The sequence below is a fragment of the Epinephelus fuscoguttatus genome, linkage group LG1 (genome assembly GCF_011397635.1).
Source record: "Epinephelus fuscoguttatus linkage group LG1, E.fuscoguttatus.final_Chr_v1".
NCBI classification, from domain to species: Eukaryota; Metazoa; Chordata; class Actinopteri; order Perciformes; family Serranidae; genus Epinephelus; species Epinephelus fuscoguttatus.
Window position 1 is genome coordinate 5,715,015 of NC_064752.1, and position 14,354 is coordinate 5,729,368.

The following is a 14,354-nucleotide window of genomic DNA, read 5'->3' on the forward strand; positions in this document are numbered from 1 at the left end:
TCTAAGAGAACTACTTGTAGGATTGCTAGAAAGGCAAATGAAAACCCCTGTTTGACTGCAAAAGACCTGCAGGAGGATTCATCAGACTCTGGAGTGGTGGTGCACTGTCTTCCCACAACAGGGTGACACAGAGCTAGTTGAAAACTGGAAAATTTCCTTCCAATAGCTTACTCTGAATACTGCTTTGTCACATTGTCACACCACTTTGCTACGATGCATAAAGTGAACTGGATAAAGCATTGGCGGTGGTTGCTCAGTGGCGCATGAAGACAAATAACCAAGTGGCTAACTTCCAGTTTAGCGTTCCACTAACCTGAAGGGGGATAAAAATGGTTTAATCGCGCAGCTCTTCTAGACTTTCAAAATGTTATCAGACCAAATGGATCAGATCCTGATGGTGAGTCATTCCGTGGGGGTTGTGACACTAACAAAGTATATGCACTTATTTCCAGACAGCTCTTTCACAACATCAGACTGTGGAAGAAAAAAATTTTTTTGGGCCCTTTGGCATTACATGACAGACCTTGAAGTTTAATTCCACATTTGACCACAATGTAAAATTGGCTTCAAAGCCCACTGCTCTTCTTGGGGACTCGCTGCATGGACTGCCTCAAATTATTGCGGTGAACACACTTCCAGCATTTTAGAGCTGAGAATACCACCTCTAATATTTTCATTATTTTGAAAACAATATTTTTTGTACTTGGACATTTTTTTAATCACTCATAATTGGCTGGGCAGTTAACAACTTTTGGGGTGTGGCAAACTTTGAATGCATTTTTATGTTTGCTTTACCTGGACTATAAAAACTCTGTAGAGCTAGCTGATAACTCCTTTAGGCTTTGTCACTATAATTAATTACTTAAGCGGGATTTATACTTCTGCGTAAATGTAACTACATGTTGCAGCGATGCAGACCTCCTGTCTGTTTCTGTAAGCTGGAAACAAAGTGGAAACAAGGCTTTTACTTACTTTAATTTCACAAATAAAAAACAATAAATTGTAAAGACAGTAAAGCCTCCACAAAAATAGCATTTTAAGTCTTGTGTGTGATTTATCCTGGCTTCATGTGAGCAGAGGAAATCTCTGCTCGTCACTGCTAATTTATACAACGAAAATGCCGCTGGCTTGTGCTAACAACGTTAGTATGTTATATGTGTTTGGAAAACTTGTTTAGTATAAGACAGTTGTTCTGTAATGGAGCCTAATTTCGTAACGTTACCTTTGTTAAATGTTGCTGTTGTCCCTGGCTTCATATGAGTAGGGGAAATCTCCCCTAGCCGCTAAGCTAATTTATACAATGTTAAATGCCATGGGCTTGTGCTAATAAAGTTAGCATGTTGTATTTGTGGGGAAAATGTGTCCAGATAAAGACAAGTGTTTGTCTGTGAATGCTGCGCATTATAGATGAAGTGATTTCTGTACTTGTGTTTGAACTTGTCTCTATTAAGCCGTGTTTAATGTGTGTTTAATGTGTGTTAACTAAACTTCACAGCACTGATAAATACAGATATCAGAGTGGGGGAGTTCTTATTTCTGCATCATTTACAGCTACATAATTCTACAAGGTTTTTATTCTTTAATTGAAGAACCCCTGACTTCACTGTGTCCCCCTCCACTAAATGCTCTATCCAGGACATGTGTGCTAACACTTCATGCGTAGCCTACTTGCAGCACTTCTAAAGCGTGTCAGAAGACATTAAATGTTCTGAAGGTCTACATCATTCTCAAGAATCCAGTTCCTGTTGCCAGGTTTTCTTTCGACATTGTCATATTTATGGCTTTCTTTCTGTCTCTTGGGGTGAAATGAAGTATGTGGTGGTTTTTCGTTGTCTCTCCCACACAGCTTGTGATTATTGCCTTTTTATGCATTTTTTTTTTTGCATTTGTGCATGCATGGAAACCCCTGCCCAAACACTTTTGTTCCCATGTGTTGTTTTCAGTGTGGTTTCATGCCTGTGTTATGAAAAACGTTATATCACATTTGTTTTGTGCAGTCACTGTGTGCTTTTGTGCTTCTTCCCAGTGGCTATGAGTTTGACTATGATTACTACAGAGAAGACTTCTATGACAGGTAAGAGAAAAGATGGTACTTGGGGTTCATCCAGCATTCTTCTCTCTTTTAGAGCCAGCTGGGCTGTTGTTAGGGTTCGAACACATGGACTGTTGGCTCTGGTCTTTATAGCTATCAACAGAATGTTTATCATGTTAACCTTTCAGAGACCTGAGGCAGACTGAGGCCAAATGTGTTAAACATGCTGAGCCACAACAATAGAGCAAATCTGGTGTTCAAGCTTGTTTTGTTTTTTTTGACCTGTTAAATTGACCTGTAGCATAGCTTAAACAATGATTAAAGACGATTGCTCAGGGGAAGGAATAAAAGGAAAGCAGGTGATACTCGTTCACCAAACACGCCAAGTAAATCAAAATTATGATGTCCTGAGTTCACTGCCAGTGTAGCAGATGAGCCATGTGTGTCTTTTGTCTAAAAAGCCAAAAAGTTTGGGCAAAGTTTAATTTGTATTTTGCATCTGCACTACAGTAACTTCAAAATAAGAGCATGCCGGTATAAATAATTATAAGAATTAAATAAAAGACATAAAATAAAACAATTAAAGACCAAAGTTCAACTAGTTTGGTCTTTAATTGTCTAAAAACTTTTGAAATTGTTGGACTTAATTGTGGAATTAACAGGCACTCCACCATGTGAGTATAAATATAACAGAACGTAATCTTGAACACAAAAAGTTCAAATAAACTGTTGAACAGAGGAACTTGCTCTGTGTGGAGATTATCAACATATTTTCACCAGTGTTTCTCACAGCTCCAGACACAGCTTAGTGTTTGATTTTTAAATTCTCTCAAGATGTAACACTAGTTTAAACAGTATAATGTAGCACAATGCACATATCTGTTTATTTTTACACACTTGCAGACTCAACACAGTGAAGATATATATTTATTCTTAGTATCTTAAGCACTAGTGTTGACATTGTAGCATAATATGTATTTTAATTTCTATTTGATTGTATTTCATTACATTATATTTACATACTTACTCCTGTTCTTACAGTTCATAATTCTGTATTCTTTACATCGGAGTGAGTGTAATGAATCACAGTTTCCTCTCGGGGATAAATAAAGTATTAAATAAAGTATTTCTGATTCTGATAATAAAATACAACATATCAGTACATTTAAAAAAATAGTTGGGGTTAATTTGTAAATGCATTCGTTTTTATATAACAGAAAATATTTTGGTATAAATCCTGCTATGTCTCAAATATTTTGACTTTAATAAAAGGGTGTGCGGAGGTGACTAAGTGAGCTCCACAATTTGGAGACTAACGTGTTAAAATGGATGTGGTGGTGAGTGAGAGACCAGGATGAGCACATGGAGCGTATGAAAACATGTTTGGGAGATTGGTTATTGTTTTAGGAATTATTTATGATCTCAAAGAAATAATAGAGGGAGGAGGAAGACGAAGAAAATAGACAGATGGTTCTTTTGGGAAATGCTGCAGAGTTGCCTTTGAGGTCGAGTGAAATTGGGATGGGGCACCACCAGCTGTTGCTTTGCAGGTGTGTGTGTGTGTGTGTGTGTGTGTGTGTGTGTGTGTTGAGGCACATCTGTTTTTATATCTGTGCACAATAGATTCTAAAATGTGTGTTATCACGACATAAGACAATAAAAATAAGATAAAATAAGACATAGCTTTTTTTTTTTTTTTTTGCTTTTCTTTCGGCGGTAGGTCATCTTTGCTGGTGTTTTGCTGCAAGTTGCTCCACTCCATAAAGCAATCCACTGTCCCACTCACAGCACTCACAGCTTTCTTCTCTTAAATGTTATCATCCCTCACACTGGCGGCCGATCGAGGCTTTTGATGTGTCACACTAATAATTCCTACTCGTGAAGGCAACAAATAGGTTCCCTGAGATTTAAATTAAATTAAATTACGTTTTTTAGCTGGAGTTTGCCTCTTTATTAGGAAATGGGTGCACACAACATACTGATACAGTCAATTAAAAAATAATTGACAGCTTTTTGAATAGGCCCAGTTGAATATTGCCATAATAATGTGAGGTTATCACAAAATCCCATGGCACGCCTGGATTGGTATCACAGCACACCGTTTGAGAACCACTGCACTCGAGGGCTTTGTCACTTGAACATAGAGACATGGTGTTTTTGGGCATTTGCTGAAACAGCAGATGAAGCTTTTTTTCTTGGATGGACAGTCTGAAATCCACTAAAAACAGTTTCATTCACATCTAATTGCAAAATAGGGGTCTCCTGGAACCGATCTGGAAAAAGTGAATTGTATTATTTCACTAATTAAATTATGTTTTTAATAAATACAACAAAGGACACCTGATGTAAATGTATTGGTGTCCCCAGATTTTTTTTCATAGGGGTAACGACAAAACCAAAGGCTATAACTGAATTTGGTGGCACAGTGGTAAAATGGTTAGCACTGTCATCTCACAGCAAGAGGGTTCTGGGTTTGAATCCCCCGAATCCCTTTGCATGTTCTCCCCGTGTCAGCGTGGGTTTCCTCCAGGTACTCCAGCTTCCTCCCACAGTCCAAAGACATGCAGGTTAATTGGTGACTCTAAATTGTCCGTAGGTGTGAATGTGAGTGTGAATGGTTGTCTGTCTCTATGTGTCAGCCCTGCGATAGACTGGTGACCTGTCCAGGGTGAACCCTGCCTCTCACCCAGTGTCAGCTGGGATAGGCTCCAGGATAAACGATTACGGAGAGTGAATATCTGAATTTCCCTGGTTCCATTATGCTGTTGAAGTATATAGAAAACAATGTCTGTGAAGAGTACTTTTGTTTCTTATGTTACAGTTATTATTACCATTTATCAGCATGTGTATCAGGGGCTGTACCCATCTTAGAATTACAGTATATTAGTTGAATGAGATTCAGCCATTCAGCAAACAGCACTAACGACAGATCAGAAATGTGAAACAACATTTTTTGCCGACACTAGATATCAAACAAAAGCCAGAGGCTGTATTGTATTAAGTATCTCTGAGCTGTAAATTCACAACCCCGAAGCAGATGACAGAAGATTATCTCGGTGCCTTAGGATGGAAAGTTTCTCCTCTGTGCCGCTGCATCGTGTTTGCAGTTGTCTGTACCAAAAAGTAGTGTGAAAGTCACAAGCTCTCACTCTGCAGCAAAATCAAGGGACCCAAACGGTCCTGGAAGTACACTGCACAGCACACTGAGTAGCAAAAAATCAAGAAGACTGATCTCTGTCGACTGAGGGGTCTCTGACTGACGGGTCAAATCTCTGGCTTTCAAGGGGCAGCGCTGAAAATACATAAATAATAAAATAAAATAAAATAAAATAAAATGACATGAAATAAAAGTAATAGTAATAATAATAACTTTATATTTAAAGCACCTTTAGAAAAGATAATGCCGAAATGCCAACAAAAATTAAGGTAGAATTAAACATTTGATCAGAGGAAAAAACATATTAGAAAGAAGACAGAAGATAATGAGCGATAGAGATAAAAAACAATAAAAAACATACCAATAAAAGTAAATACAATTATATATATATATATATATAAAAAAGCAGAAAACACAAATGAATTAATTAATTACAGCTGCTGCGCAGTGATGGGTCGGGTCCGGGCATTTTTAGGCAATTCTGAGCAACCTCTGGAACCTAAGACGGTCATCTACCGCTCTGAGCTAATTGGCAAGTAGCAACTCAACAGTGGCTTCACAGATTGAGTAAGCCATTCACTGTTGTGTAGGAAAGCAGTCATCCGTGCATGGAAAGGCAGATTTGAAACCACTGTAAAAAATTCAGTTATTAAGACAGAAATCTGAAAATACACATATTGCATCTAGACAGCATGGAGATGTTGGTAATTTCTTTGTAACAATGATTGATTTGCTCCATACGTGAAAAACTGATGTTTAAAATTGCCATTTTTACATTGACTCCAATTGTTCACATTAGAGCAAAATTCAAAATGCTGTCAAAAATTCAGTTTTTGAGATAAAATTCTGAAATTTGCCACACATCATCTACCATGACTCTAGAATTTTGTTTTTTTTTCATGAACATTGAAGATTTATTTAGCAAGAATTTGCATGTATATGTTTACAGTACCGTTTACAGTCAAACATTTTGATGCACTGTAGGCTCAATTTTTGACAAATCAAAAGTCTGAGAAATGTAGTTTTTGTAGGACAGTCTGAAGATGCTCTGTAGCAAGTTTGGTGTCAATGGAGCACAAATTGTGGGAGGAGATAGGTTTAAGATGTTTTACAGTTTTTGAAAAAAAAAACAGAGTGATGAACTTCATAATTTTTAATAAGTTTAAATGTACAAAAGTTTCTTCAGTATTGGGGCTACAGTTTGATGAAAGTTGTGAAGTTGTAGCACACATGGTTGATTTGTTATGAATTTTCAAAGTTTTGAACTTTAGACGCTTGCTGTAGCGCCACCATCAGGACTATTGGCTTGAGTTTACAGCTGAGGATATCTGGCACGAGACTGCACCTTTGTGCAAAGTTTGGTGAGTTTTCACCCATGGGAAGTATGATTTCCTCAGAAGAAGAAAGAAGAAGAAGAATACCTAGGATTACAATAGTGTCTTGGCAGTTTAGCTGCCCGGACCCTAAAAAAGATAAATTAAAAGATAAATGAAACAGTTAATAAAAGGACAACATCAGCCTTGCATCACTGTCTAAATGGCATTAAAGAACAGACTCATTCCAAAATGATCCTAGACACAGTTGACCTGAACAGAGAGAGCGCATGCTGGCAGCAGCATGATGCTCCACCGATTACGGAACACCTGAGAAGTCTCTGTCACTATAATGATAAGATTTATAGATGGTAAACCACATCTTTGAACCAAGGGATTATCCGCCTCAGTGGGGATTTTCTTCTCCCTGTACAGTACCTGCATCTCGATCAGGCCAGTCTGAGGAACATCTGGCCAAAGTCAATCCATTTTCATTGACCTCTGCAGTCAAGCCACAGTGTGGTAACTATTAGTGTTCTGACAAGACCAGGTGAAAGTCATCATCAAAGCCGACACTGTTGGGGGGTAAAAAATAAAAAACTGCATCTGTAGTCCTGCCCCTACTCGAAGCAAATCCTTGGACCCAGTCTCATGTGTCTCAACTAATTTTCACGAGAGTTCAGGGCTTTGAAACTGAATCTTTACTTTGGTAACACAGAGCAATACATGTGAGAACCTTTTTTGTTTTTGAAACGTGCATAGACAGAAAGGGGAGATGTCCAGCTGAGATGAATCAGGGATGCTTTATCCAGATGATCCCCAATGTCAAACTAATGTCTGCCTCCGATCTCAGCATGGGATCTTTGCATTTACCCTGAGAAAAAAATAATAAAACAATCCAGGGTTATTCGCTGTCATTATAAGCAGACATTGTGAAACTTTTGTGCTGCAGAGGTTTTGTGTTTCACAAAAGACAGTCATGCTTGTGAGAGAGAGAAAAAAACGAGCTCTCCCTAAACCTCTTCTGACTCCTGCCAAAACACATCAAGCTTTGTCTGTTTGATATAAAACAGGCTAATGCAGCGGAGGGTAATCAGAGTTCCTCCATCTTGCTGAGAGAACAAGAGTGCTGTGGTCTGTTAATTTTCTGAATGACACGTTATTTCCGTTTCTTTGCCCGTGCTAACGAACAAAGAGGGATTAGTCAAAGAGTTCTACTGATCCTTCTCTAAGCTCCGCCCCTTTACGATGGCCTGTCAAGCTGTTGGAGCTAGCGTAGGACCTGCATTGTAACTAAGTGCACTCCCTAGGACACTGAAGAAAAAAAGCGCTCCTTCAATGTTGGCATGTTATGCAGCTGGTCGTCATTATAGTTTAATGGCACTTGGCGGCGTTAGGGGGAAACGTGGCAGGACAAAAAGGGAAGTTAAGGGGGCGAAAGTCCGAGAAAGGCCGGTGGGAAGGGTAGTGGATGGGTCCAACAAACACAGACTTTCACGTGGGAGAGCAGTATTTGCGTCCTAAAGCCAAACCACATGCATTAGTAGGTGGAGGGAAAAAAACGTCAATTTGCGTTGTTGTACTGACGTAGTGCATTTATTTTGAAAGAGAGTGTATGTAAATGGTAAATTTCCTGTGAAAACAGAAGTGTATTTTGAAAGAAGACAACGCATGTAACAGGCCTAATTTGACAAGGCATCCCAGAACGTCAACAACCAACGCACTTTACCTTTCACGTCGTAAGTGGACGTGGAAGGTTCATGACCAGACGTCAATATGACAAGGTCAGAGTGACAATGTGTTGCATGGACAGGGTATATTCAGGATGTCAACCTCAGTCAGCAGCAAAAACAGAATACTAAGATTAAGATAGCCTATGGGCTACAGATCACAGCGTAAAAATGAACCACCACATCACTAGAAATTTAGATAGAAGACAATGAATATAAAGGGAACCTTCACCGATATTCAACCAGCTGTGTGTCATCGCAGTGTGTGCAAATCAACAGTGTTTGGCTTTTCCCTGTGCCGCCAAAACCTCCAACGATGGACAGGCAGGGAGCTCTGGAGGAAGCCAAACAACTTTACACACTGCAACGATACACGGCCAGTTGAATATTGGCAAAGTTTCCTATCATCCCTTCACCTGTTCCTGTAGAGCACGGTAGGTTTTATTCAATGTTATTATCATTAACAAGAAAAAGTAGCATGTGTCTAGTAGGCTATGCCTTCAGTAGGTAGCTAGCTATCTAACCCCTCACTTTTCAGGGCTTTTTTTTGGCTTTGGAACAGGGAAGAAACATATACCTCCAGGTAACAAGTAGCATTAATATAGGACGTGCCCCAGACACAACAATTGGCTCCAAATCCACAAAACCAGCTTGAAAATGAAGGAAATCTGTAATGACTGCATTAGAGTCAGTGGAGCACAGCTGTGTTGTTGCTGTACCCTTCTCAGCCTGATGCTATGCTATGATTGGCCAGTCTGCAATCGAGGGGCGGGACATAGCAAAGGGTCAGTTATCATGGGTGTTGAATACATGGCTTGTCCTTCAGATCTAACATGACCTGTCCTGGGATGATTCCTTTAACTGCTGTCTGTCCAACACATTCTCACTCACTCCCATCTTGTCTAGTACTGACACTTGGACATTGGCCCATCACATCAAAATATGAGGAGCTAGGTACCCTTCCTGCATCAGTTTTGGACATTTAGTGACTGTGTATCAATCTATGCTCATCATCATCTCTTTTAAAAATGAATTTTTCACACAAAATGTTTCTGCATGTTAAATTCAGTCAGTCTTTTTCAAAATAAACTTAGAACACAGGTAAAAAACTTCATTTTTAGGTTCACTTACTGAGGTTTAGACAACAAAAACACATGGTTACATTTAGAATTATTCATCATGGTTTGGCTTAAAGTTTTTTTCTAATGTAATGTAACATCTCGTGACATACATCAGCATAGCATAGTATGCTAAACACATTTGCACACCCAGTCGTTATTCAAACAACTTGATTGACTTGTGGTTTCACACAGGACACAAACAGCAGGCTCCCGGGTGAAAGTTTGTGGTTTGTTTAATCCATCCACGGAATTTGGACTTTATCGCTCTTTATACCACCTGCAGTATCAACACATGCCTCTATGTGTCTATCATCTCATACCAAAGCTAACCATTAATCTGTTCACCACTGAGAATATTTTCAACTGGTTATGCATTTTAGTCTATTGGTTAATTTTGCTGCTCTTCTGTTTACTGCACTGCCTAATACGTTAGCTAGCAACAAATTCTGCAATTACTGCTTGTAATGCCATCCCATCCTAAAAGTGTTGCTGTGGTAACACTGTGCCCCATCTCCTGGTTTCCCCCTAGGTTGCCCCTGGTGAGAAAGTGACTCACATTTAAGCCTCAAACCTTATTTACCATTGTTAATGAGCCTACTGTTAGCTCTGTTAGTGCTGTTAGCAGTGTCAACACAGTTAGCGGTGCTAACGTAGTGAACAGTGCTAGAGAGGTTTACAGCTCAAAATGAAGCCACTTGCTCACTGTGGCGACGTGGTGGGAGACCAGAGAGTGGCCAACATATACCACAGTAATGACATGCCGTCACGGGATGACTTTACTAGCGGTAATTGCCAAATGAGCAGCGCTGCTACCAGACCTTAACCACAGGGCATCATGATGATTTCGGAACGGACTTCGGAACAGTGGGTTTAATATAGTCGGAACAATGGGATGTCGGACCAATGGGCAGTTCCTGGGCAGTGGGCACGATATTTCTGTATGTCACTGAAGCTATCCGCCAGTCTGTCAGCAAAGCCTAGAGAAAACAGATTAAAATTCAAAACATTTACATCACAAAACATTGAAATTTGACTCTCTCTAAATGGATAGCGATTTGAAATGTGAAAGTAAAGCTCACTAAGTCAGTGGAGCACTGGACTAACAGGAAAGACCTCTCGTATTACATTTTGTCTTGTTGGGTTTTTTCCCTCAAAAATTAAGCAGTCGATTAACAGTTAATGGGTGTCGGGCTGTCAAAAGCAAAACTAACCAAAACTGACATGTCTGAGGTTGAAATATTGGGATCTTCATAACGAACATGCAGTGGAATTCTGCTTTTGACAGACTAATGTTGATACTGCATAATGATATGAATAATGCTGTAGAGAGCAACAGTATAAGGTCGATTTGCATTTCCTTGAGGGCTGTAGAGCTTTAAAGTTGCATTTTTCTTTCTTTCCTTTCTTATTTCTTGCTGTCTTTTTTGTTTCCTCCCCCTTTTTTCTTTAGTGTCTGCCAACCCCTCTGCTTGTTTCAATGAGTCTTTCTTCTTCTTCTTCCTTTTTTTTTCAGTACATCAAAACCAGCCTTACTGGATATCATCTGAGCAGAAATCAGAGTTTATTAATCTCCTGAAATATGATCTACACAGTAAATCTGGGCAACACAGACCTTTTGTCTGCTTTGATTATTTTCTTCGCACGGCAGAACAGTTTTGCCTACATGGTGAAAACAAATTGTCATGATGCACAATATAATTTATCATTACGTCTTTTTATCCCAGCGGAGATGTTTGTTAAAGTCAGGAAATAAAGCACATTGCCATCTGGACAAATTTTCCATGTTGATCGAAAAAAGTTGCTGCTTGTCCAAAAGGCTTAGAACACAAGCTGCAATGGAACAGCCATGTCTCATACAGTCTGATGTAGTAAAGCCAAAGGGAGTTCAGTGTTGTCAGAATCGTTGGTCTTACAAAATGTCTTCAACGTTAATGACCTGAGCTGAATTTACAACTCACGACATGCTTTATTGGAAATGAATGAAGTCTTTGTTTAAGCTTTTTATGACCAAAAAAACAGGGATTCAGAGCAAGTCACTTTTGTGCCAGCAAAACAAGGTTCCACACATTGAGTCATTGTGTTATCTAATTTGAATTAAATTATCCAGTTGAAGATTCACTGTTTGAACTTACTCAGTCAAACAAATCAGTAATATACAGTAGTAAGTTAATAAGCTGCTCAGAAGTCATAAAAATAGGTATAAAATCATCATAAAGTCATCATCAGCACAAATCTCAATGTGTGTGTCACCATTACATCAGACCGAATATGCCAACTTTAAAAGGTGGGTTTTCAGATGGGATTTGAAGGCGCAAAGGGAGTCAGTATTGCAAATATCTTGCAGGAGAGAGATCCAAAGCCAGGGGTAGAATGGCTGAAGGCTCTAGAAGCCATGGTAGTCTAGCAGGCACATGCTGTCATGAGCTGCAGAAGAGGATCCGAGAGTACGAGAGAGTGTGTAGACATGAAGGAGTTTAGAAAGATACAGAGGGGCTTGGTTATGAAGGGCCTTAATGGTGAGAGGCAAAATCTTGAGTGATGCTGCTGAAGAACAGGAGTGATATGATCTATGGAGGGAATTCAGGTAATGATACGAGTGGCTGCATGCTGGACCACTTGGAGTTTATGAGAGGGAGACCAAAGAGGACAGAATCGCAATTATCAATAGAGGATGTAACCAAAGAATGAGTAAGAATAGCGGTGCTGTTTGGTGTAAGCGACGGGCGAGATGAAAGTTTGGAGACCGATTAACATTATTGATGTGGGCTTCCAAGGACAAGGTACTGTCCAGGATGACACCCAGACTCTTAACCTGGGGGGAAGGAATGACTTTGGAGTTGTCAGTAGTTAGAGAGAAAAGAAACTAAGGAGGAACCTCAGTTTTATCGCAATTACGGTTGAGGAAGTTGTAGGAGAGCAAAGATTTAATATCCAATAAGCAGTCGGAAAGGGAAGTGTGTGGGAAAGTGGAAGTAGACGTAGCAGATCAGTAGAGCTGGGTGTTATCTGCATAGCATTGGAATTGAATGCCAGATTTCTAAAAATATAGCTAGGAGGTAGAAGGTAAATATTAGGTGAAAGGGGGCCTAAGACAGAACCTTGAGGAACACAGTTATTAACTGGTTTGACCTGACATTTCTAAGCTGGACAGAGTGAGTGGGGCCAGGGAGATGGGATTTAAACCAGGCATAAGAGGTGCCAGTAATACCAATGGAAGCTACTGTATAAGAACACATCATCAATTATCCTTAACCATCCTCACTTTAACCAAGCAGTTATTTAAATCCAAACCATGCTCTTTCCCTCACACACACACAAGTTGGGTTTGTGCCTAACCCTAAACACATTTTAACCACAGTGTCAGATCAGAAAACACTTCTGTGTTGTTCCAGGGGGATTTTGTTGATTAATTCAGAGGACTTGTTGGTCACAATCTGCTATCTCATCCATCACATTTAGCTGATGTCATTTATTTGTGTGGGTCATTCATGTTTACTTATGATCGGTTTAAGATAAACAGATATGACACAGAAAATGGATGACGTAAAAGCAAAATGCGTCATAAAGCTTGGTTTATATTTGCAGCCTACCATAACCTAACCAAAACTATTTAGTTTTAACTGAAATTTAGCTGCTGCTAACTTTTACACCCAATAAACATGAAAATAACAAACGTCAAATCCATGCCAACGTCTCATAATCCAGTTCCTGTTGTCACAATATTATACATATTCTACTTTAGTAAAACAGCCTTGTAAAATGACCACAGCATCACAATTGATAACTACAAGTATTTAGCAGTTATTGCAGGGGATTGCAATAAGATTATAATGTGAAGTGTCTGCACTGTTCTGTCAACATATCTTTCATAATTTAACATTAATGAGTCCAAGAAAATTCGATGTTGCACCCAGATTGTTAGGGTTTACCACAAGGAAATCAGGCTCACATGTTGGGACACCAACAAACAACATTTTTCTGTGGCTTCCTTTCTCAAGATTATCCAGACATTTTAGCCACTAAACAGCAATTTGGAGCTTTTCATGAAATAAATAAAAAAACCTGTCACAGTGAAATATGACGAAACATTGTGTTTAAAATCTCTAACCCTCTAATATTTAAAGGTCAACTTAACACTAATTCCAAGCATTAAACTTCCTGCAGGAGAAAGTGAACTATAGTTTTAAATCCACCATTTTATTCTACCACACCACATAAAAACATGAATTTCCACATAATTTGCTTTTTGATCTTTACACAACTATTTATCTTCATAAAGACAGCATCACAGAGCAGTCTTGTGGTTTCCCGTTTACAATTTTACCGTCTTTCCCAAAAGATTCTATTTTTTTTATGAGAAATCTATATTTGCATGTCTTCACTGTTTAACTTAACAAGCACTTCATTTCTCAGTGTGCTGTATTTTTTTCCACAGTCACAACATGTGAACACGGTACTTCCGCCAAATACTGCTAAGAGAGATACTCAAAATGAAGACAGATTGTCTTTTTTCTTCAGTATTTTCAGATTCTCTTTGAGCCAGATAACTTTAATATTGGGCATAAAACTGTGGTACCTGTCCAAAGCTGAAACTGTGTGGGTGGTGTTAGAATATAAATGCAGTCGTGAGCAACAGTCAGGTCAAACAACCTGACATCTTGACTTGTGACCTGGAAAAAAGTAACGAGCAGGAGGGAGCTTTTATTAAACGATGGGGAAAAAAAGGAAATCTGATCCTCTACATTGTCGGCCATCACCAGGTTTTCACCAAAAATGAGACACACCTCAGCTGTATCCATTCACTGTACAGGTAACAAAAAAATATGCCACCACATTAAAATGCCTCCATGCCGACTAAAATTAAAGAGCTTTTCTGTGGGATACTGAAGGAGGCACACATTGTACATTTATACGAGAAGCAAACACCGGGCTCCAGGGTAAAGGCCTGGGATTGTTGGACCCATCCACCACCCCTACCGCCCACCCTATAGGGATTTTCCA

At 39.2% G+C, this 14,354-nt stretch overlaps 1 protein-coding gene across 3 annotated transcripts in view; it reads left to right on the top strand.

Moving 5' to 3' along the window:
• Positions 1-14,354, top strand: part of raly (RALY heterogeneous nuclear ribonucleoprotein) — a 210,711-nt gene that overhangs the window by 135,881 nt on the left and 60,476 nt on the right. For all 3 annotated transcript variants that reach the window (XM_049590224.1, XM_049590215.1, XM_049590211.1), the window contains one exon: positions 2,027-2,074. In XM_049590224.1, coding sequence (XP_049446181.1) covers positions 2,027-2,074 — 48 coding nt within the window. The remainder of the gene's footprint in view (positions 1-2,026; positions 2,075-14,354) is intronic.